This window comes from Phlebotomus papatasi, chromosome 2 (assembly GCF_024763615.1).
Source record: "Phlebotomus papatasi isolate M1 chromosome 2, Ppap_2.1, whole genome shotgun sequence".
In the NCBI taxonomy this organism is placed as follows: Eukaryota; Metazoa; Arthropoda; class Insecta; order Diptera; family Psychodidae; genus Phlebotomus; species Phlebotomus papatasi.
This window is the reverse complement of record NC_077223.1, coordinates 68543694-68569238: the sequence shown is the minus strand read 5'-3', so window position 1 is coordinate 68569238 and position 25545 is coordinate 68543694. Positions and strand designations below refer to the sequence as shown.

The window sequence follows — 25545 nt, the reverse complement described above, 5'->3', positions numbered from 1 at the left end:
AGCACTTTGCAAGTTTACCGCCAATTCCGAACAAATTTGAATGCCGATTAAAAATAATTTGAGTAATATTATGTACACAAGGTTCTTTTGATTGAAGTTCTTTTTTTAAATAGTGATAATAAAATATTTATAATGATAAAAATGGCAACATTTTATGGAAAATTTTATTTTCAAATTGACCCAAAATTAATTCGTTATTCAAATTAACATCAATGTGGTTGAAAAAGCTCATCTCATGCAATTCAATCTCTTTTTCCATTTTCTTTTCTAACACGAAAAGGAAAAGCTATCAACACTCAAACTTAATATTTCAAGTGGGGCAAGTACTATTAGTTTCATCAGATGAATTTCAAATTTATCCATATCGGAAAATGTGGTGGATGGGTAAAAATATTGAAATTGGGAACAGTTCTATCTTTTTTTTTCTGGCATCACAAATTCACTACATCATCAGGTCATACATAATATATTTCATCTGAAAAATGGTTCAATTTGCACGAGTGTTTGCATTTATATTATTCTTATCTTTCACTATGATAAGCATGATCAATTTGTGCAGAAATTTAATTCAATGTATCCCATGATAATGCATTGCAAGTAAAACTATTTTAGCACGAAATTTGAAGTCACTCTTTACTGCATTTAAATAGTTTTCTAAGGAAGACATTCCTCTAATTAAATAAAATCACACAGAGAAAGAATAATTGTGAAAATTAATTCAAAGTTCAAAAATTTAAACACTAATATTACAAAGAAATAAAAATTAGGTAAACTGTTTTCTGATGTCCTTGCTAACCTTTCAAATCCATTTCTCTTTTATTTGCTGTGTCCAATATCCTAGTGTCAGGGTATAATGTATTATTAACATTGAATTTTACATATGGATACGATTAAGGATCTTATTTTGTTATACAATATAACATTATAACTGAGGTACCATACTTCATGTATTAATTGAAATATAATTTTTGACTCTAAAACATTAAATTTATTAGATAATGTTTAATTTATTAATACAAAGCCAGTGTTGGCCTACGAAAATTGATTAAAATAGACTTAAATAGGTAGATTAAATATGGGTTTTCATTAAAATGAATATACTATTCTAATTAATTTTAGAACTAATGAGGATAATATATTCATTTTAATGAAGAACCATATTTAATTAAAAACCACATTTATTCCATTTGAATAGAAGCATTTAAAAAACAAATTTCCATTAGAAAATACACAAATCCGCCTTTTTATTTCGAAATAAAAAAATAAAATCTTATAATTTTATTTGAAATTTTAAGACATTTTGTTTTAAATGTAGGGGGAAGTGGGGCACCTTTGAATTGGGGCAGCTTTGAAATTAAGCTTTTTTCTCCTATTTTTAAATAAAACTAGACCTTATTATGATATAATTTAGCTCAACAAACCAATTGTGAAGCTAAATTACATCATGATAAGCCTCAATTCCATTTGAAAATAGGAGAAGAAAAACCAATTTCAAAGCTGCCCCAATTAAAAGGTGCCCCACATCCCCCTAAATGTATTTGTATAAGTCGTTTAGATAACTTAAATGAGAAAGAGTTGCTTTCCTATACTGAAAGCCTACAAGACCTATTTTACGAGATTTCTATATCCTTAATAAAGGATTACAAAAAATTAAACATCTTGAGATTTCCTAAAAAATTACATACAATTTCTATTTCTACATGAAAAATCTAATTAAACTTAAAAAACATTAAAATAATTACTATACAAATCTTTCGATTTTTCATATTTCCACTCAGGCGTTATATTTTGAGATAAATTTTGTAATTCTGAAACTTTGTAAAACAAAAAAAACGGGGTGACAAAGCGTCCCATACTTTGTGAAATGTTCAAACACTTGTACCAAATAAACAATAAATTATGCAAGAGTGCTTTTGAGGTATAGCATTATAACTCAAAACACTTTTGCCTCATTTACCGCTTATTGGTTCACAACTGATTTGAACGAGTTCATAAATCATTCAAAGATTGCTCAATATGATTTACGAGCAAAACAATTTTTCGGCAAAAATTATTTGTTGGTTCATAACCGGTTTATTTTCGGCTCATAACCAATTTAAACTGATTTACAAATCACTCAAAAGTTCGGCCAAACCAGTTTAAGATTAATAACAATTGATTTTCGAATAAAAATCAGTTATCGTTTTATAATCGGTTCATTACCGATTGATAACCAACTATAACCGGTTCATAAGAAATGCTAAGACCTTTTCACTGATAACAGTTTCTCAAAGTCAAACATTAGAAATGTTCTAAATAATATACTTCTCCATCGATTAGAATAAGTTTGGAATATTAGACAAATCTAAATCAGTTTCAGCTGGTTGTCGTTTATGAACTGATCGTTACGGCTAATCAACAGTAAAGTAAAAGCTAGGAAGAGAGGCCTCTACTAATGAATCTTTCGAGATACAGGGTTTATGGCAGAACACCTTCTATTTGGCTACCCAATAGAGTGCCTCGTAAGAATTACCCAAAGATAGAAATAAATTCCTAACCTAGCGATCTACAATGAAATGAATGCCTGTAGGGATACAGCAAGAATTGACGGAAACACTAGACCTTTCTTAACTTTCGCAATTTTATTCTTTACGACGTTTCGAGGATGAATGTCCTCTTCATCAGGTATCGAATTTTTGTTGGGAAAATCACGTACAGGCGGGAAATGGTTACACTTTTTTGGACTTGGATCACAGATTGCACTTTTAAGTTCACCATTCGACTGATCGACAACAGAAGATCATCTGTGATCTGTGATCCAAGTCCAAAAAAGTGTAACCATTTCCCGCCTGTACGTGATTTTCCCAACAAAAATTCGATACCTGATGAAGAGGACATTCATCCTCGAAACGTCGTAAAGAATAAAATTGCGAAAGCCAAAAAAGGTCTAGTGTTTCCGTCAATTCTTGCTACACCCCATCGGACCGAAATTCTTCACATCAACATGTAGGGATACACATAATCAACGGAATTTTCCTAATGAAAAATCTTCAAAATTCTGCCCTAGGTCTCTGGTCGTTCTGTTTCCTTGGCCACTGGCTATCCTTCATTCGTAAAAATAAAAGTAGATTTTTGAGATCCTTTTCAATACGGTAAATCGGGTAAATCATATTTAACACTTTGAGAAATTCAACAATATTTCTTCAAATTTTGTTTGCAGATTTATCACGATAAAACGTGTTTTATCATAAACTTATTACTCAGAACTCGCTCATCTGAGTAAACACCAAAGATATTTTTTTTTATTTGTTACTTCTGTATAGTTAAGTAAGCGTCAAAGAATCGACACTTTCAAAAGATCCCGGTGACCTAATCGTCCTTAAAGAGTTAAAATTAATTATCCCACAACGTGTTGAAAATTATAATTTCAAAATGTGTGTTCGGAAAATGTGAGAATTTATATAATGTATGAACGTACATTATTCATCTTAAAAACTGCTGATTATGTACCAATAATTAATTTTTTTGTTTGTGAAATTAATTACTATGAAAATTCAACCTTAAAAGGCACCTCATAATGTTATTGCTAAGTTTATGAAAGAACTATTTCCTTCTTACACTTTCCGAGATTAATTACTCTAGTATAAAATAATAGTTTCATGCGCTGCTAGAGTCACACTGTACTTTTACGTAATTTTGAATAAATCTTTCAGTGATCTATAAATACATTTAGGATATATTGAATAATAGACCGTTAAACAAGTTTCTAAGCATCAATGCTTCTGTTTAAAGAGTTTCTCTTAAAATTAATTAAAAATTAAAAAACAAAGTTTCCCTTTTTTGTTAAAACTTATAATTATGAAAGGAGTTTAGAGCCATTTTATTATATTGAAATAAGGTAGAGTGTCCTCACTCGACCGGTTCCTCGACTCGACCGGTAGAATCACCATCATAATCATTTTCAACCGCTTATCGCTATTGGGGTCGCGAGCCCATGACATCCAATTTAGCAGTCCGCTTGTCGATCCTCGCCACTTCAGAAAACAGTTCAGATTGGATCCCAAGGCGCTTCAAGGCAAGATTCTAAATTTGATTCAGCCACCTTGTTCTAGGTAGAGGACCGGTAGAGTTATTATTCAATTTATTTATATTTGTTATAAGATTTAAGTCTATTAATTGGTCAATTAATCCATGAATAATACAAATCAGTGACAATTTCATAGAAATTAACCATCAAACATTCTAAAACTTAGCTAGTTCGCCCACCAGTCGAATCGAGTTATACGATCGAGTAAGGGCATTTTACCTTATAATCCAAACATTAAAATTTTCCAATTTTGGAATAATCTCATAATCGTAGACTGTCCAGGAGCGTCTCCCCGCAAAGTGAATGCATTTTCCGTGTTTCGGGATTTTTTGGGCATGAGCGGTGCATTTTTTTATTAAGTTTATATCATTTATAAAAATGTGTCTTTTCATATTTTCTGTTATTTTGCACCGTGCGGGACTCGAACTCACAACTATGTGAGTCGAGCCAGGGATGTGTCAGTCAAAGTCCTAACTAACGCTCTTACCTACTACACCACGAAGTCCCTTGTAGCTTAAAGTCTTTCATAATAATTAATACATTTTTTTCCTTTGACATATTCTGATATTTGTCCACAATTAAACTTTCTCTGGTTTTAATAAAATTTCACCGCAAACAATTAAATTGAAAATTGGTGCAATTGATTTAGGCATTTGAATTCACTGATATTATTTGGCGAAAACACATGCAAAACACAATCAAAAATAACATTTTAATTACACAGTAGAGTTGAATTTAATAAAAAAAAAAAACTAAGAAGATTATTATGTTGTATATATTGTATCATTTGTCGTGAGATTAAAATGGGTGCTATCAGAAAATGAATTGAATGAACAAATTTAATTTATCAAATTGAACTTTCAGATGAGATTTGGATGTTCATTTTTGTTGCTCTCTTTTATTATGCAATTGGTTTACGTTTTTTTTATGTTGTTTCCCACACCCTTGCCACAATTATTTCAAAACTAATTTTATGCAAATTATTTGTATTGTATCGCTGTAATTGCTCGGGACGGGAAAGAGAGTGAGTTGGAGAGTGTCAGTAATTGAAATTAATTACTTACAAGTTTTATGTTGTCAATTTCAAGCCAGGTCAAATTACAGTAGAGAGAGGTTAAATTAACCAATGTTTACATGTATTGTAGGAATTTTGTTTAACACTTTTCGAAAGTACTTTTCGAATTTCATCTCTATGCCTTAAAACTTGTGTAGAAACCGTTTGTGTGTACTGTGTGGCAAATATGTTTCACCCACAACAAAAAAGAAAAGAAAATAATTTCAATTTGCAAAAAAAAAACACAAAGTGTTGTGTTCAATTTTGAAGAAAAAGAACAATATTTTAGAACTTTTTTTGTTCTGTGAGAAGAAAAGCAAAAAAAAGCACATGTCTTCTTTGTCCAAAGTGTGTCTTTTAGTTACAAACAATATGTGTACTCATTTTACAGCGACTTCCAGCTGTCCTTAGCAGGATTGGAATTATTCTCGCAAGTCCCTTGGTAAGCTATCACTTTTATTTATTCTCTTGCTTCTCTTCCTCACTTCATTTCCTGGCCCCTTCCTGCCCTTACTTCAAGCATATATTCTGTGCAAAAATTGTAGAAGAATGTCTTTCTTATTTTTGTCCCCATTTTTCTTCAGAAGCAAAGAAAATTGTCCATATCCTCCATCTACAACATCTTTAATTTATCAATTTTTGTGCTTTATCTCTTAGCAAAGATATTATCACTCACAGAAAAACTTAGTTCTTTTCTAACTCTTTATTCCATAAGCATTTCCCTCTTCATTTCATTTTAAAACCTCTTGTAACATCCAAAACTCACTTACCAAAAAAACAATAACAACAAAAAAAATTCAAACCTAGTGATTTATTTAGAAAATCTAGACCTAGAGCAAAATGCACTATGCACCTTCTCCTCTGCAGTGTAATAATATAATAAATAAACATTTCAAAGTATCTATTTGTGTAAATATAAAATTGGAGAGCCAAATAAAACCCATCTCATAAAATTGCTTTCATGTTTTCAAACTATTAAGCTTTTATTGTTATATACATTAACGTGCATTGGAAACTGTATTCAATCACATCAAAATTTATGCAGTAAAAACTCATTCAGTTTGAGAGTGCAACGAGGGGTATTCAACTACTCTTTGGAAATTATAGTTAAATATTTAAAAATACTTAAATGTACATACATAAAAAAATATTTTAATCCACTCACTAAATAAAAACTCTATCGTAAATGTATTAGTCATTGTGAGCGAAATTAAAAAAAAAAAATATAAGTGAAAAGCTTCGTGCGTAGCCCATTAGGAGTAAGTGGTCAGCTTCCGAACAAGCCAAACTTCGAATATTGCAATTTTTTATACCGCAATTAATAAAATAGAATACAAATTATACTGAATTTGCTATGGGAGTTGCAATATTTCAAAATTAGCCACGTTCGAAATCTGGTTCTATTCGAAGTCTGGCGTTTACGGAATATTACTACTTGCAACTAGGATCAAAGGAACACCTCCTAGGTAGGGAGTATTTGTTGGCAATTTCGTCAAAATATTGAAATTTATTTACAGATTCTAATAAAATGCAAATAAAATGACGTTTTTTATTAATCTACCTTTTTCTTTAAGGGGTTATATAGGTCATGAAAACTAAAAAACAATTTATTTTATCTAATTTTCTTTTCATCATAATCGCAATTTTATTTAATTCAAACTCTTAGGCATATAAAAAACAGCATTTAAACTATATTCTCTAAAATTTATTTTTAAAAATTTTGAAAATTCTGCCTATTCTGCCTCTGAAACTTAATTTTCGGAGGCCTTTTTGAAAAAAAAAAATACATTTCTGTAGACAAAATTTCTAGGAATTGTTTCATCTGAAATCCAAAAACCATATATTTCCTGCTATCCGGTGAGTTAAACTACCCCTTGAACGAATGATATTGTGTTTACTTGATCACAACTTATTCTACAAGACGAATCGGTGTGGAAAATACCCCAAAAATGGTATTTTTGTGTATGAAATTCTCACAAAAATTCAAATGTGTATGAAATTCTCACCAAAATTCATTTCTTTTTTTAAAAATCCGTAATTTACGGAATAGTTTAACGAGTTTTACTCATTAGGTAACAGAAAATATTTGAATTTTGGATTTCAGATGAACAAATTCCGGGAAATCTTGTCCACCGAAAAGTATGTTTTTTTTTCAAAAAAAAATCCAAAAATCAAGGCCCACAGGCTGAATTTTTAAAATTTTTAAACGAAAATTTTAGAAAATATAGTTTAAATTTAAATGTTTTGTTTTAAATGCATAAGAAAGAGCTTGAATTAAATAAACCTTTTATTAATGTTGAAAAGAAGTAGAGAAAAATATGCTGATTCTTTTGGCTATTTTGATCCAGATAGCCCCGTAAGACTAGGTATTAAAATTCCGTATCCCGAATGGTGCAGAATAAGGTACCAATAGGTGTTCCATCGACCCTACTTACTTTTAAAATGTTATAATAGCTTGGCTTCCTAAAAATCTCTACATTTAAAGTTATTTAGTATATTTATAAAGTTTTATTTTTCACTCAATAATAACTTAATGTTTAATCCAATATTTACTAAGCTTTGTAAAAATAATTTGTAACAAGTTCCTGAAAGAGAAAGAAATAAAACTGTCTTTGTGCTACATTAACTTTTCTCTCGACAGAAATAAAATTCTTGAATTTAGGCAAAAAAGCCCAGTTTTTGAAAAGATACAATATACATTTTTCTTAAAAACCTTGGTTGTATAAAAAGTATAAAAATAAATCTTGATAAAATAAATTATAAACGTTGAGTTTACAAAGTTGTTAGTAAAACTAAAAAATCACGCTATCGTATGCTGAAATGATCCTTGAATTTTGCAACAGCCTGCAATACTTTTAATTTTTTTTTTATAATAAATATAAATTAGTAAAACTAATAAAAATAATAAATTTTACAGAACTCTTTTGTTTGTTGTTTTGCACAATGTGATATTTGACTTTCTTAACAAGCTCCGCCTATAACGTCACTCACGCCTCTTGCAGATGCTATGTTCAATTTTTTTTTATTTTTGAAAGTCTGAAAAAGTTCCTAAAATTGTAACCTGTAAAAGGCTTTGAGGTCCACACTTTATAAAAATATAGATCACGCCCCCAAGAAGACTTGCTACAAAAATAACTAAAACAGTATAAATATATGTAGAAGAACGCATTTAATTCTACTGGATTATTATGTATTAATGCCCACATACATAATAAAATTCATTGTGTTCTAGAATAATATTGTAGTTACTTATTATATAAATAAAGGCCTTTACTCATAAGAGAAATCTGTGTTCATATTTAATAGTTTTTTCCTGCGTAGGAAAATTGTTTCAATATGGACATAAATTTGTCTAGTGTGCAGAGGCTATAAGGGACAGACCTTTCAGAGGACTACTCCCCAAATTAGAATTATTGCAGTGTTTGACGTGTAGAAAAATGGCAACTACTAAACAAGCACATAAAAGAGTGAAAAGGGGTAATCTTTCTCCTAAACATTTTGTTATTACATATGGTAAAGTGCCCTCGAGTCGACCGGTTCCTCGACTCGACCGGTGTTCAATATTTCAATGTTTTAATGGTGAATTTCTACAAAATTGTCACTGATTCGTATTTATTTATGGAATAATCGACCTATTAATGTTATATCATACGCCAAATATTAGTGTAAATATAAATAAATTGAATAAATAACTCTACCGGTCGAATTGAGGAACCGGTCGACTTGAAGGCACTTTACCTTATTTATATTCATGTGCTTCTGCGTAATCGTCTTTTATTTGCGTTGGTTCCTATCACGACAATTTGATGGTTTTACAATACAACGAGGACTGGAGATAACAGTCGTGACAAGAACCAAGACAAAGAAAAGTCGATAATGCAGAGGCACATGAGAACAGACGTACTAAAAAAAACGTTCTAGAGAAATATTTTCCCCTTTTAGTCTTATAATGGTCTTATTCATTTTAATAAGACCATTTGCAATTCCAATGAACAATTAACGAGTTTTTAGCACTTTACTTTTCTCAAGTGTTTCTACTTTCCTATCTTTGTGATGGTTTCTATCACGTTCACGACTGTTTGGTGATTTAGAACACAGTGAGAACTGGGAAAGCAGTCGAGACAGACACCACCAAAAGAAAAGTCGATAATGTAGCAGATGAACTTGAGAACAGTAAAATACTAAAAAAAAAATATGTTAATTTTTCATTGGAATAACACCATTACTCAGAAAGTGAAATATATGTATGCAAAATATTACAAAAAAAAATTAGAGAAAATCCAGTAAGGTAAAATTTGAAATTCTACAACATGAATTTCTCGCGGAGTTTAGTGATTACGCAATTCTTGACTTTAAGTGTCATTTCAATAATTTCTTTTTTATAAATTTTAAGAGAGATGACAGACAGTCCGTGGTTTCCAAACTTTACGGAGTTATCACACTAGAAAATTTCACATTAAAGTTAAAGTGAAAAGTTGCTCATTAAAATTTCTAGAACCAATCAAAATCGCTGATTTAGTCAGGACACATTTCTAGAATTGCTCAATGTCACGATGGCACACGGGTTGTCAGATGTGTGTTTTTGATTTTGAAGCATTTCAGTCGTTTGAGCGAAAATGTGAGATTTTAGTGAAGAAGAGGAAGTTTTCCTCCTGTACACTACTTTCATCTCGTGGAAAAGGACCCGCTAAGCGGGAAGAAGGAGTTTGTGGGCGAGAGATTGGCTCCTACCGCGACCTTCACATGATGTCGTTGAAATTCACTGGAGCGATTTTTTTGGACATAATAATTTTCTCCGGATGACTTTGGAGGAATTTAAAGAGCTGCTTCAAATCGTAGGGTTTTATTTTCAAAAGAAGACTACGAAAATTAGGGAGCCAATCACCCAAATCCCGACTGAGAGGTGAGTTCCGGCGATTAGTAACTCAATTTGTCGCAAACGGCCTGAAAACCATCAGATCGGCTGCCTCTATTTTTGTATTCCCAGCAGTTGTAGTCCCAAATGACGATTTCCTGATGCACAGCCTCAATTAATTTGGACACCATCTCATTTGACCACGAAATCCTAGAAGTTTATGAAGGAATATAAAATGTAGATCGAACACATTTTCGTTTAGCTTTTTTCTTACTTATCCTCTGCACCGATCTTTTTCAAGGTCTTTTGTCCTTTCTCCATCTCGTAGTAGGTATTAGTACTACTTTTTATGACAATTTAATCACGAATAAATTGGTTAGAAAATTGTGGCACAGAAAATACCCGAATGACTGCAATAAAGTAGTACCTGATGAAAATTTAATGAGCAAATTTTGCTCACTTCTCATTAATTTGCTCATTAATTATCAATCGTATTTATTCTATTTTAATCTATTTATACCAATTTTTGTGGCTCGAGTCCACTTTTTTATCACTAAATGAATCGATTTCTAAAATTTCTTGACGAAAATTGCACATTAGGACACATATCAGCAACAATTAATGTGAATCACATTAAAATTTTAATGTGAAATTCTCTAGTGTGATACCACGATTGCTCTAATACATATTGCTAATTTTGTAATTCTAATGATATTGCATTTAATATTTTAGACAAAATATGTAACAATAAATTGTCTTTCTCTTGTTTTTCTTTTCATTTTTAAGCCAATAAGTATTTTTTTCTAAGTAACTGTTCAGGATATTGCTAGTTGAACACCCCTCTAAAGTGAATATTGAAAAATATTTCATGATTGTGTGGAGTTTTCGCATTATTGGGGTGTATTGAGAAAAATCAGTGAAATATGGGACATGGCATTATCATTACAAATAAAATTTTGACCTGTATTTCTGCACTGTACTATATTTTTTACCAACTTCGAATGCTCGATGACATTTATTTTAAAAAGCTTTTGAATGTGTTTTTTTTTTATTCCATGGCAAGGGTATTTTTTTCTTTTTTTTTATTTCCCGCTCATACTATCTTTAAAAAAAAAGAAGCTCGGTTGTGGCACATGGTTTAACAACAAATATTTATACCCCACTTACTAAAAAGATGACAGAGTTTGGAGATTCATTACACGACTCATGCAAAATTGATATAAATTTTAACCTCTGGCGGGTTTGTCTTTTCATCTTAATGTCTAATTAACACGTGAAACATACCAAAGTTGTTTCACTGAAAATGTATTTGTGTGACTGTTTTGGCAAATAAATTTGATATAGAATGATAAAAGAGAGTTGAAAATGCCAAATAGGAAGTGATCGAATCGGAATTTATGGCTGCAATAAGTGCGGAAAAGCCACCAGATGCGTCAACGGCGGGAAAAGGGGCGTCCAAGAAAGCACCACAAGATGTGGAGGAGGATGATGTTGAAATGGGTGGTGCTGATTCACCCATGAAGCCACCAAGGAGGAAAATCTCACGCACAGTCCCCTATGAGACCACAATTAATGGCAATTGCGACGATGATGAGGAGTCTGTGAGTCTTTACTTTGGAAACCATTTTTTGTTGATGACTGTGCTGATTTGTTGCGTTATCCCAACCAAAAAAAATATATACAAAGAAAAAGAAAACCAACTAACCCTCCTCCACAGGACATACCCTAAATTTAAAAAATAAATAAAATGTGGGAGTTTTAATGTGCTCCAATATAAATAAAATTCTAACGTCCATTTTTTCAACTAACACACATTTTCACCAAAAAAAACACACACACACTTACAAAAGAACTCCCATAGAAAACCCAAATTGTTAAACATTGGGCCAAGATCCTTAAAACGGATACCACAATTCCACACTAAACTTGCCAATACTGAGCAGGTCGCTATTTTATCTCTCGTTTAGTTGTCTTTTCTTTCTTTAAAAAACTTACATATTGATATGTTTATATATTCTTCCTGTTATTTCAAGTTCAATTTAAATTCTCAATAAATCATTAAATAATAAAAAACAAAAGACAAAAAATGCGCGCTAAAAAAAATTTCAATAATAGCTAATTTGCCACCTCATTCTCAATTCATTGCCGCCTCATGTGGAATGAAAATTCTTATCAGCCGGTGAGTGGTTTGTGCATGCTTTTTTTTAAATTAGAATAAAAAAAAATAAAGCAAAAACATAGCACTAGAAGGTGTTTATGGTGTAACTAATTCATATGTCCTTCTTGTTCATTCAATACAGGGTGAGAAGAAACGCGAATCAGGAGGCCCTAATGAGATAGTCGCGTGCACGAGTTGCGGAGGTGGTACAAGTCCTTGCACACATTCAGCAAACAATGGCTGTGCAACAGAGGTTTGAATTCCTTTTCTAACTTTTCCACCAGGATTTTCCAAATGCCAAAACACCGAAAAAGTTTTGTTGAAGTTTTGAGAAACAGGATTTTGGGGTATTGTTAAAAATTCAACAATTTAGGAGATTTCCCCCATTCAACATGGGTGTAGATTGGCAAAAGTCCCGCAGGCTTTAAATCCTGGATTAGAGTTTTAAAACAAATCTCTCCTCAAGTGATGATACTGAGAAATATTTAAATTTGTTGCGCAACAGTTAGAAGGAAATTGAAATGTATGACAGTCATGTCCGCGAATTCCAGAAGTGATGATTTGAAAGTTAGAATGTGATTTTGAAACTCACTGAGAGAAATCCGAGAAAATTAAAATAACATTCCGGAAATGTTTATTTTACCCTGCAGTATCGATCCGAAATCGGTGTAAATATTATCCGTTTTAGGTGTATTAGGGGTTAAAGTTACCCTTTTTCATGTTGATTTTACCCTTAAAAAAGGTGTTAAATTTATGAGTAAAAAAAAGTCAATCGCACCACGTTTTTTTCTCAGTGTAGAGTCTCTCAAATTTGGATTTTGGATCTCTCAAATTCTAACGTTTCGGATTAATTTAGACTTCGAATGATTAGAAACATGGTTAAGAATCATATTCCTCTACTGTTTTCCGAATATTTATAGACATAGCCTTATATAATGGGAGAGACATATATCACCACGAAGATTTGTGAGAAAGTAGGGTCATTTGATTTAAGAGACTTCCCCTAATTACCAGGTCAAAAGAGGTCTATATTCTCTTCATTGCTTAAATAGATCCCAGAAAAGCTATCTAAAAATATAACAAAAAAAATTCAGAAGTCAATTCGGATTATTTTCAAAGATACAGAGACAAAATTAAAGAAGTGTTGAGCAGATTTGCAAAAACTCGGGCGAATATCCGAAACTGTGAATCGCGTTTCCTTCACTTCTCACTTTTACAATTTCATCGAATTTTCGGGAAAGATAAAAAAAATTATAGATCAATCGCATTAAATGAAGACTTATTGTCTTCAACATTAAAGAATGTTCTATTTGATCATTTCACAACTTTCTTCGGGTTTTCTTAGTTTAAATATCAAATCGATCGCCCACAGAATGAGAAACGAATAACTCGCAGTAAGCAAATTTTACACGAGAGCGAATTGAAGCTGAGATTTTACACGCAGAATATAGGATTTTTGATATTTTAAAATCTCTACAACTTTGAAAATAATTATCTTTCAAGTATAATATTTACAGGGAAGGTAGAGAGTATATAAAGAAGTATCCAAAAAGCGAATAAAACGATTTTTGTAAAAAAAAAATCGAGTTGTTTGACTTATATACAGTAGACTCTCTCTTAAATGGGCATTTGGAGCGAAATGTCATCCGGTTTATCGATAGATTTGGGCGTCAAAGCCTTTGTAAATTCCACAGAAAGCGCTTAATTATAAGGGATCACAATAAAATAGGAAGAACTACAGCGAATTTGAGCAAATTAGCTTCATAATTAAACGTGAAAATTGTTAATAAAATTTTTCGCTCGATTAAAAAAGCGCCGATTGAGCAAGAGTCTACTGTATTCTGAGTTGTCGAAAGACACTAATGAGAATTAAATTTTTCTTTATTCTGATCTGTACATTTATTTTTTCCCCTTAATTTCCCGAAGCAAAAATTCTATTTTGTTAAGTGAAGTTAATAGAAAATGGTAAGTTGTATTGAGTATAGTTTAGATTTAGAGAATAGGATTTTTGCTTTGGAAAATAAGAGAAAAATTGAAATATTAAAAGGCTGCCGCATTCAAAGGCAGGTCACTTTCCCCTACATTTAGGGTTAATTAAAAAAAATATTTTATAAAAAGCTCCTAATGGTAGGCACTTTATATCAAATTCTTTCAATCTGTTTTCACTTAAGCCGGAACTCCCGTATATAGGAGAAATCTGCTCCATAGTTCTGAATAGGGATTACTCAAGAGAGCTGGATTTATTTAACTTGAATATAATTCGAAAACTTTTAGCTCAATAAGTCTTGAAGAAAATGAAGTTGCTTTGAACTGCCCTACCATCCCCTACAATACACCACTCTCATCAATAAATGCAGCTGAATTGATCAGAAATCATTTTGAATTATAGCAAAGTAGTTAAAGACCTTTATACATTAGGAATAATTTTGTCAAAAATTGTTTTTTTTTAAGGAAATCGTCTACACCGCTGTAGATAGAAATGTCAAAATTCTGTCAAAAATGCAATTTTTGACGAAAATTCTTTCTAATACGTAAAGCCCTTAAGATGTTTCATGTTTTTTTTTATTTTATACGAAATTTTTCCGTTTTTATAATACACTTTGCAAATTTATTTTTACACAATTTTTACTAAAATCTAATTTAATCTGCTACTGCCCAATTTTTTAGAATCGATTTCTGATAAGTTAAGTGAAATTCGCAAATTTTCTATTTAAGCGTTTATAGGGTAAATTGGGTAATTCTGAAACCTGTCTACTTTCAAATTCTGATATTTCCTCGCAGTTTGACTTCAAATATTCTAAAATATAATTTTCTTTTTTCTCTTTGCTACGCTTTTTGTTCTTTTTCGTAGTCTTCTTTTTGTCTGTGTTTTTCTGAGACAGTGAGAAAATCACAAAGTTCAGAGTTAAGAATGATTCATTATTACCTCATTTTGCCCTAGTAATCTTGTATCAAGATAATCTTCGCAAGAGGACATTTTTTTTTTGTTCCGTAAGTGGCGCTGACAACTGTTCTCGTTTTATTCTTCTTAAAGCTTTCTGTCAAAAAACCTTACAAAATTTAATGAGAATTCACAAAAATTTTCCCAAGCTTTCTTTTTATTTTCTTCAAGGATTTGACAATTCTCATACAAATTTTTAAATAAATATCTTTTATAGGAATACATTATCTTCCGTATAATATTATGCCCTGTCGCTTCTAAGTTTTGAATATTCAAAAATTGAAAATCAATCAGCAGAGTGAGACATTCAGTAGAAGTTCAAGCTTTATAATGAAAGACGTCTCTTTCGAATGTACCTTTCATGTACAGTTGATTCAGAAATAAATATAAAACTTATTTTTCAAATTCAAAAATTTCGAGTGAAAGTAAATAATTTTTTAAATTAAATTAAAATTTCTTTAACAGTAAAAGGTCAAACAACAAGGTCACACATTTTAGTATTTTTTTTAGTATTGGGGCAGAATCACATTGACAATAAAATGCTCGCCGTAGCCTCACCGTATTTCGTTAATTTACGCATTTTCATTGCAATTCTTACGCAAATTTTCCATTACCGTATTACCTTATCTCATACTCTGTGGCACTAGGTGAAAATAATATAAGAAATTTGAAGAAATAAGACAAAAATTCGAGAAACGGTGAGCAAAAAAACTGTAAGAGAAATTATTCGTACAGTTTTTTTTTGCTCGCCGTTTATCATATTTTCGTTTGCAATGAAAATACGTAAATTAACGAAATACGGTTGGCATTTTACTGTCAATGTGATTCTGGCCTTACTCTTTTTACAGCCTTTTTAATAATTTAAATATTAAGTATTAAGGTAAAACAAAAACAATGCTGCTTAAAATGAAAAGAATTTTGACGGATCGTAGATATAAAATTAGTCAAAATTCCAGGGGCCTCTCGACATTTCATTTTTCCATACGTTTTTGCATAGAGGCACTGAAGACTATTGGCAAGTTTTTTCCTAAAGAGAATTGACTTATCAGTCTTATATATTTCGAAATCGTACATTAAAAGCTATCTAAAAATACATATTTCACAATGTTCGCCGCAATAATACAAGAACTAGGAGCAAATTTTTTTAAGTAGCGGTGCAATATCTGCAATTTTTTTACAAAATGGAAATAGCTTCACTTTTTATTAGGCTTGATGGGCCCCTGCAAAATTCAAAATTTTGAATTATCAGTTCTAAGAAAGCTAATCAACGATAAGGTGTGATTCCTTCATAATCAGGCCTTTTCTATTACCCGTTTAGCTCTTAGGTTGGGGCTTTCTTCATCAATTCTTTTTTTTTTTATTTAATTCATCATATTTGCAAGCCTGAAGTAAGTCCCAACGTAAGACTGAAACCTTGGCCAATAAAACCTATTGAATACCGGTTCTTAGAAAGCGCTTCTAATACTTTCCCATAAATAATTTTATGTCACTTCCTGAAGGAACTATCGCTAATTGACGTTTACTTGAAATTTCAATAACAACTATTAAAATACAGTGCTGTCTCTCTATATGCACACTCTCTATATGCACAGCTTTAGTGTCGGTTGCATTCAAAATCAATTTGTTTACATTTTGACAGAGTAATAAAGAAAATTATGTTCTTGGTAACTAATTTTTCTTGTTTTTAATTTTCTTAATTTTATTTTTTCTGTCTCATTATATTTGAAATAACACGGAAAATTCTAGAACAATAAAAAAATGATAATTTATTAAAAGAAAGAAGAAAACCGTTGGGAATTTCAAAAAAGTTGTGCATATTCAGAGAGAGAACTGTCAAAAAAAGTACCCAAACTGTGCATATAGAGAGACAACCACTGTATCCTTAGATTTCTATCTGTGAAAGATCTTAAAAGCCAACTTCTTGATAAAATAAGCCACGCCCATAAATTTTTAATTGTTCAGAACAGCCTTTAATTTAGGCCGGCGAGTGAAGAATAAACTATTGGTAGAAACAATATACACAAAAGATGGTGTGGCATTTCTAAGTTCATTTGAAAATTTTGTACAAGGCGTGGCCTTTCTTACAAGATTGACCTCAGATTAAAATAACTCTTCAAATGGGTGTTGCCTAATTTATCTATAGGCAGAAAGTATTGTTCAGTAGTTCAACTTAAACCGTAGGGTAAACCGAAAAATTTGTAAACATGGGGTAGTTGTAAACACTTTTATTTTTTGGTTAGATATTAGACTTCAAAGGACGAGACCTATATGAATTCACAGATACTATAGGTATCCTTGTTTACTGAAGAAGTGATCGACATAAGTGCTGTAGTCTAGAGATAAAGTCAGTGTTTATAACAACCCCATGTTTACTACTGCCCCAATTTCCCCTAAATGCCAAAATTATTCGTATGTGTTGACTTTTATTCAATAAAGTAATGAATATTTATATCTTTCAGACGTGTTTCGTCCAAGTTCGGAAAAAAGAACCGCCCCATCCGATAAGAGTGGCAAAGACAATTGATGTCATCGCTAGGATTACATTTCCAACTGCATATGCCATCTTTCTCATATTCTTCTTCATTCACTACAAGGGATTCTCCTAGAAATGGCTCAACATCGCATCATCATCATCACTCGGCGTAAACGAGTTTATTCTAATTACACCAATTCAGTTATATCTCTTGGTTACATGAAGAAAACGAAAAGCAGAATTTACAAGAAAAAGAAACAAAAAAAAATATCGGAAATGGAATAATTTCGAACAAAAATCAACTTAGGTGCTTCTGTCTGTATGTAGAAGGATAGGAATAGGGATGAATGAAATCAATTCAAAATGAATTTTAAAAAAGAAAAATTATATTAGTAATAAGTGTCACATGTTCAATACCCATCAAGCTGCAAGAAAACGCTGACATAACCACAAAAAAATTTCACAGGAAATTTTCTTTCAAAAAAAAAAAAGTAACAAAAGATGATGAAAAATACTGCCTTTAAATGCAAGTCAAGGATGTTATTAAATTTTAACTTAAAATACGCATTAAGATGCAAAACACATTCGCAATTATAAAATCCATACTTTATGTATCGAGGTGAAATGAATAATGTGTAATTATGAGTAATTTAAATGCCACACGGCAATACTAAAAAGCTTCATGTGCTTTTCAGGAACCCACCCTTTAAAAACTGAAAGTTTGAGATGGTGGATGTATGGGAAAAGAACTAAAGGAAAATCCCTCAGACAGAAAAACCGGATTGAGCTGAAATAGAACAATCGAGAAGAAAAATATCAATGCACATTTATCGTAGTTCAACTTTAATATATTACTGTGGGATATTTTATGTGATATTTTGTAATTGTGTTACTTATTTATTTGAGTTGAAAACAGCAATATTTGTGTTAAAATACGGATTTCTTTGGTTAGGAAGTAACCATAACCTTGAAAAACAACTTCTTGCGTGCAAGACTTCTTTTCAAATAAATTTTGCATCACTAAATGGTTCGATCTGCTTTAAAAAAAACTTTTTTAATCTTTTTTTTAACTCTTTAACTGCAAATTTTCTATATGAATTCCTCTTGCAAAACAACTGTAAATCGGGGAAATAACCTCCAAATGACATAACCTGTAACACATTTCGACGAATAATAAGTTTTAAATGCCCGTTTTGTCACATTCTAAAAACTAAGAAAACCGTTCTATGAAGACTATAAAAGCAAGGGGTAATTTATATAGGAAAGATCCGAGAAATGCTTTGCAAAACCCGAAAAACCTACTTTTTGCATCGCGAAACCCGACAAACCCACTTTTTGCATCCCGAAACCCAATTTTTGCATCGCGAAACTCAATAAATCAAAAACCCTTGTCAGTAAAAATCTTAATGCGTTACCCCTTGGTTCTGAATCGAAGCAAATTGTTTTTAACCTTAAAGAATATTTAATTTAAGCACAAATTCATACGAAGAGATGCAAAAACGAATACCACAATGGCAAAAGTCGAACTAAGCACTATAAGATAAATCAGTAATGCGCCTAAACACACTTACAACTTAAGCCGTGATACGGTTTAACGTAATTATATTCAAAAGGCAAAACACAAACCATGCAGTAATAAAAAAAATCAAAACAAAGCAGTAAAAATTAAAAATGAGCAGTAAAATATCTAATTATGGTCAGTAAGAAACATACATCTTTACAAAAATGGGTGTAATTTATATATTTAATATTTAAAATTGTTGAAACTAGAATGAAAAGCCCTTTATTTTCCCTTTGCCACAATTTGGACGACAATATCACTGTTTCAAATTTTTTTGTTAATGCCATTGTCTTTGGATCTAAATAGTCCCGTAAAGACTCAGTTTTCTTTATTGTATCCTTTATGGCGCTGCGATCGCTTTTTCTGCAGGCACATTTTTTACTCCTTCCCTTAAACGATATTTCCAAATGAAAATTAAATTAATCCAAAGACAATGGTTAATGCTCAATTTTAAATTGTTACTGCTCATTTATACAATGCCTGTTCAAAATAATGATCAGATTACATTTCCATCAGTTTTTGAATAATCTGTCTCCCTGATTTAGCTGAGAAAGGGCTTAGTTAGTGGGAAACTGATGGGAATATAGTCAAATCATTATTTTGATTATAATTATGTTAAACCGTCTCTCAGCTTAAGTCGTAACTGTGTCTAGGACGTCTAGGGCATAGTGCTTTAAGAAGTATTTGGATCAACGGTGGCTTATAGAGAAAATATATTTTCGTCTATCTGTTCTAAAGTTATTTTATTCTCTAGCTAGGAAAAAAATTTTTTTCGGATCACCAGTAAATCACTGCTCCTCTAAAGACTAAACTTTAAATCCTTAAATTGACATTTTAAGACTTGTTTTCTAATAAAATTTCAAGTTTAATGTGTCAAATTTTTTTATGCTTCTTCACTGTGAGAGAAATCCAAAAAAGTTAAAATAACATTCCGGAAATGTTTATTTTAACCTGCAGTATCGATCCGAAATCGGTGTAAATATTATGCTTTTTAGGTGTATTAGGGGTTAAAGTTACCCTTTTCCATGTTAATTTTACCCTTAAAAAGGTGTAAAATTAACATTAAAAATTGTTGATATATTTTTACACCTAAAAAGTGTTAAATTTATGAGTAAAAAAGTTAATCGCACCCCCGTTTTTTTCTCAGTGTTAAAATTTAGCAAATTTTTCGATCACTAAGCATACTTTAAATTTTCTATGAATTTAAAACTGGTCACAAGGATTTAACAAAGTTTGATTAAACAGTTGAGCAAACCGCAAGGAGCAAAATCGTAATATCGTAAGTACTTAGAACAGAAACCTCAAAATCGTACAAACTTTTCAAAATCTAGCACTTTTTGTTTAAAGATCCCGTTTTTCACTTACTATGAAATCGAAGATCAGTAGATTTTTTCATTGAACCTGAACAATTTTGTGATCATCATGCTGAAATACTGAGATTTTTGTACACAGATCAGAAAATCCTGGTGGCGGTACTAGCTGGATTATCCATTTAGGGCTTTGCGTTTCCGTGTACCCAGTTCGGGTTTTCACATTTTTCGTACCTCTTTCTTTGTTGAGAAAATCGTTCTCTGGAATAGCTTAGCACGCGAACGGAAGGGGTAGCTAATCTTTTGATTTGTCGCTGCCACCTATTAATCGCCTTTATTTATGAGCTTGACAATCATGCGTTTTTGAAATACAAAAATCCCAAAAATGCAGCTTCAGTGTGGTTATTAATAGTATTCTTAATTACCTTTTGAAACCAGTAAAATACTGAAAAATTTAATCTTAAGTTATACCGGATTTAGACCTGAGATTTATCTCCATATAGATTGAGTTCTATAATTTCAAAATATACAAGTATAAGGGGAGTGGGGCACCTTTGAATTGGGGAACTTTTCTAAAGTGGTTTTTCTCCAATTTTTATATGGTACTGGACCTTAAGATAAATTACATTATGATAAGGCTCTGACCCATTTAAAAATATGTGTGATTAGAAGGAATCACACCTAATTAGGGCCCCTACTTTCCACTATTATTTGAGTTCTCAAGAGGCTTCTAGACCTTCTGGAGTACCCCTTTTGTTAAGTGATCTTCAGACCAGAGGTATATCCCAGTTCCCGAAGGTTTAGATTTTTTAAGCAACAAGTAATAGTAGTGTTTTTTTAAGATATATTAAAAATATATTGCTATAGACAAAAAATTTTTCAAAAATATTTCTTATTGAAATATGACAGCCAAGCCTAAAAATATAACTAAGCCTTGTCTTAAACCCGTGTTCCGTTTCCCGGCTTGACTGATGCGGATTTACAGCAATATCCTACTGATTTTCAACGATATCATTACCCAAACAATTATTAACACAATTACAAAAAATCACAGAGAAATCCCAAACTAAAAAAAAGTCTATACAAAATGTTGAGAAAGGAAAATAAAGATTTTTTTTCAAAAAAATCTTGGCTAAAAATTTTTATTATTAGAGCAATAAATGAGACTATTTTCTAAAGTTATAAGAAAAAATTAAAAAAAAAATCTCAGAAAAAGATACCAAAAATTCACACATTTTTATCGAAAAAAAAAAGTTATTGTAAAAAAAATAGGTAGTAAGGATAACGAAGAAGATAGGAAAAGCTGTTCATCTCATATTTTGTAAGTTTCTTTTCTCTTTCACCCAAGAAAAAAAAACACAAAGAATTGGGAGGAATTTTAAATGCTATTTCTCACTATTCACTGTAAATAAATAAAATGATAATTTTGAACGAAAGAATCAACATAAAATTATACATAAAATATATTTTATACATAGGAAATATTCTAAAAAGGAAAGCAGACAAAGATAACTGTAATATTTCATTGCACGTGCTTTTTTCAAAAAAAAAAATCAGAAGAAAAATAAGAAAAGAAAGTAAGGGATTTTAAAAAATCTCAGCTAACAAGGAAACATTAAACGAATGAGATAAATTTGTGTGGAAATCATGCTCAGAATTTCCTCCAATAAGAAGAACCACTTGGTGTATTCCGGGTAAACTTGAGATAAATTGGACCAAATTATAAATCACTTTTACGCTAAATACGTATAGTTAATGAAGACGAAAGCAAGAGGGAAAAACCTGAGTAAAAAAAAACAATGAAAAAGAACTATTTTAATAGGTGCAACTTGTTAAACGGATTTCTTACCGATGACTAATTAAGACATTTTTGAACACAGCGCTTATCTTGTGATTTTTGTGCCCAATATTTTCATTGACATATCAATTTGCTGTGGAATATTTATTTATTTTCTAAAATGAAAAAAAAAATAATGATCAACTTAATGCAAGCTATAAATTCATTTCTGAACCATTTCTAATGCCTTCATCGATGGAGAATTTGAGGAAGAACCCACACCAAAAGTGCACTAGTGGTAAAGATCATTGCCTTAAATGTTTCATACAATTCATCATTTAATTTTCACTAACTTCTGAGAGACCATTTGCAATATTGCGAAGATGACAAAGAATATTTCACAGCAAATACTTTTTAGAAAGATATGAGATTATAAGGAAAATTCTTAAGAGAGAATTTTTGATATTTATTTGTTATCTCTTACACATAGAGAATTCCCCTACAAACTCTTCAAAATAGATTAAAAGAAATACTGTTTTCTATTTATTTTAAAAACTACATAAAATATTTTTTTATAATTACAGATTGAGATTTTTAAACTTTTGGTTCTCTTTATCAACTTTGTCAGTCAAATGTAGAATCTCATTTTAGTATCAAATGCAAAATCCGAAAAAAGAAACTCATTAAATCGAAAACGTACTGTTGAGTTTATACAGTCGACTGTCTCAAATTCGTGCATTTGAGATCAAAATGCAACAAAATTTATGGAGACATTAAGAACACCGAACATATTATCATCATCATGATTTTCAGCCGCTTATCCCTGTTGGGGTCGCGGACCTATGACATCCAATTTAGCAGCCCACGCTTGTCGATGCTCCGCCAATTTAGGAAGATGTTCAGGTTTGATCCCAAGGCGCACCAAGGCAAGATTCTGAATTTGATTCAGCCACCTTGTTCTAGGTCTGCCTCGAGGTCGATGCCTCCTCACAATAATGGCTTGCATAGCTTTTCTGGGAAATCGTAACACCGAACATTAATTTTTATTTCTAAACTGCTTGGACTATGGCGACCATTTCTTCAATAGACAAGCATCACTATAGTGTTTACGAATTCATGCAAGTCTCGTCCTCTGAAGTCCACTAACTGATAGTCGCAGTGTTCAGTGCTACCCCGTGTTCGATAGAGCCCCAGTTTCCCCTACAGAACAACAATGTTTGTAAATTCCTATTGGGGACTTACAAAATGCTGGTAAACTCACAAAAAAGTTCGTAAAAGTTTGTCATTTGCTCGTAAAGTTTTGCCTGACAAAAACAAATTTGCGAAGAAATGTTTATAAAAGAACGAAAAATTCTTGTCAAGTGATGATATCACGAACAGTGTTCGTAAAAAAAACTTCAAACTTTTTCTAATTTTTTATTATAAATTATTATTATAAATTTTGTGCTAATAACATAACATTACATACTCTTTCATTTGGTAAATGTTTTAAAATGATTGCATTTGGTTTTCTACCAAAACGAAAAACCAACTTTAAAAAAATATACCACATTTTTGTACGGAAAATGTATGAGAATGCTCTGTCCTGGTCTAGGGCATTACGAACAATTTTGCAAAATATTTTTCTGTGTGCCACCCGAATTAAATAATATGCCGATTGAAAAAGAACCAAATTAGCGAAAGTTTTACTATAATGGTTGTACCTAGGAACCCTAATTCTAGCAGTTTGTTTGAAAGATTCCTCTTTTAAACTTCTCTCTTTTATTTTGTATTTCTGCTTCTGCCTCAAATACCAGTGTCAAGGCGGACTATTACCTTCAAAAGAGCAATTTTTGTTTAAAGCTTCTCACAATGTATAGACGCCCTAAAAGATAACAAAAATTTGTTTTCTTCTATTTTCAGTTTTTTCACGTTACAAGATATTCTTCATTTTTTTCTGATATGTACAAGATTTGAACCTTCAGTTTTTACGGTATTCTTTTTGTCTAAATTCAAATCTGACTAATATCAAACTGCTATAATTAGGATTGCCCAGTGAAAAATGTAGTTACGGTTAATTTTCTCAAATACGAATTCCTCAATTCGAATGACGACGGTTTTCGGTATTGATTTTGCACCCTTGATTTTCGTAAGGTTTATCTTTAACAGCAGCGCTTAAGGGGGTTCCCCTAATTACAAAGTCAAAAGAGGTCTATACTTTTTATTGCCTAAATAGATAGATAAACTATTTCTAATTTCTAGATAGATAAACTATCTATTTAAGATTTCAAAAGCCAATTTGAAGAATTTTCGAAGATACATAGGCGAAAGCAAAGGAGCGGCGAGCAGATTTGCAAGCGTTCGCACAAACATCCAAAACTTGGTGTGCTTTTCCTCCGCTTCGCATTTTTATGATTTTCTTGAATTGGAGAGAACTATTAAGAAAAAAAGTAGGGGGAAGTGGGGCACCTTTGAAATTGGGATTCTTCACCTATTTTTGAATAAAATTGAGCCTTATCGTGATATAATTTAGGTGCACAAAGAGATTGAAAAGCTAAATTTTATCACGATAAGGCTCAATTTTATTTAAAAATAGGTGAAAAGTTCCAATTTCAAAGGTGCCTCACTTTTAAAGGTGCCCCACTTCCCCCTATGGACCAATATTTATGAATTAAGGCCTATTCTTTTCGGAATTAAATACTTTTCTATTTAAACTAAAAGAAGTATTGTAAACCTATTTTCATATCTCTTACAGCTTGTTGATTTCCAAATTTTATTGTAAAAATGCGTGTTTTAAAAAAAAACTGAAAAAATTTTACAATTTCCCTATTTTCTTTGAGTTTTCTTACAGTTTAAATACAATATCAGGTAAACTTATGAGTATTGAAATTTTTTAGTTGCTTTTTCTCAGATAAAGATTACGAACTTCGAACTGCAGATTTCGCACCAATTAGGGACTAGAGAGTGCCGCGACGATCACTCCAATAAATTATTCATTAGTCCGCCATTTTTGAATTTTTTTTCGAAAAAAAAATTGAAAGGTTTCTAAATATGTAAAAACGTATTAACCGAAAATTTCAAGAAGATTAGTCGTTTCTTTGTCCCCCCAAAAAAATCGAGAAAAACAATTCGTTTTTAGTTTCCTTATTAGGGAAACCTCTTTAAGACAGTCTTTACTGATCGGGCATAGTAAATCAGATCTATGAAGACCATCCTTAAATACTAGAATTAAAAAAAAATACGAAAACAGGAGAGCAAAGTCATCTGCATCTACGGTATTACAATAGGGGGAAGTGGGGCACCTTTGAATGTGGGAGCGCTTTGAAATTGGGATTTTTCACCAATTTTTAAATAAAATTAAGCCTTATCAT

At 31.4% G+C, this 25545-nt stretch overlaps 1 protein-coding gene across 5 annotated transcripts in view; it reads left to right on the top strand.

The window, feature by feature from the left end:
• LOC129804003 (glutamate-gated chloride channel) overlaps positions 1 to 22874 on the top strand; it is a 186039-nt gene extending 163165 nt beyond the window's left edge. For 3 of the 5 annotated variants that reach the window (XM_055850944.1, XM_055850943.1, XM_055850942.1), the window contains 4 exons: positions 5512 to 5562; positions 11352 to 11576; positions 12276 to 12386; positions 17534 to 22874. In XM_055850944.1, the coding sequence (XP_055706919.1) occupies positions 5512 to 5562; positions 11352 to 11576; positions 12276 to 12386; positions 17534 to 17680 (534 nt within the window). In that variant the 3' untranslated portion in view covers positions 17681 to 22874. The remainder of the gene's footprint in view (positions 1 to 5511; positions 5563 to 11351; positions 11577 to 12275; positions 12387 to 17533) is intronic. The other 2 variants (XM_055850945.1, XM_055850946.1) reach the window with 2 other exon arrangements.
• Positions 22875 to 25545: the final 2671 nt, after the last annotated feature.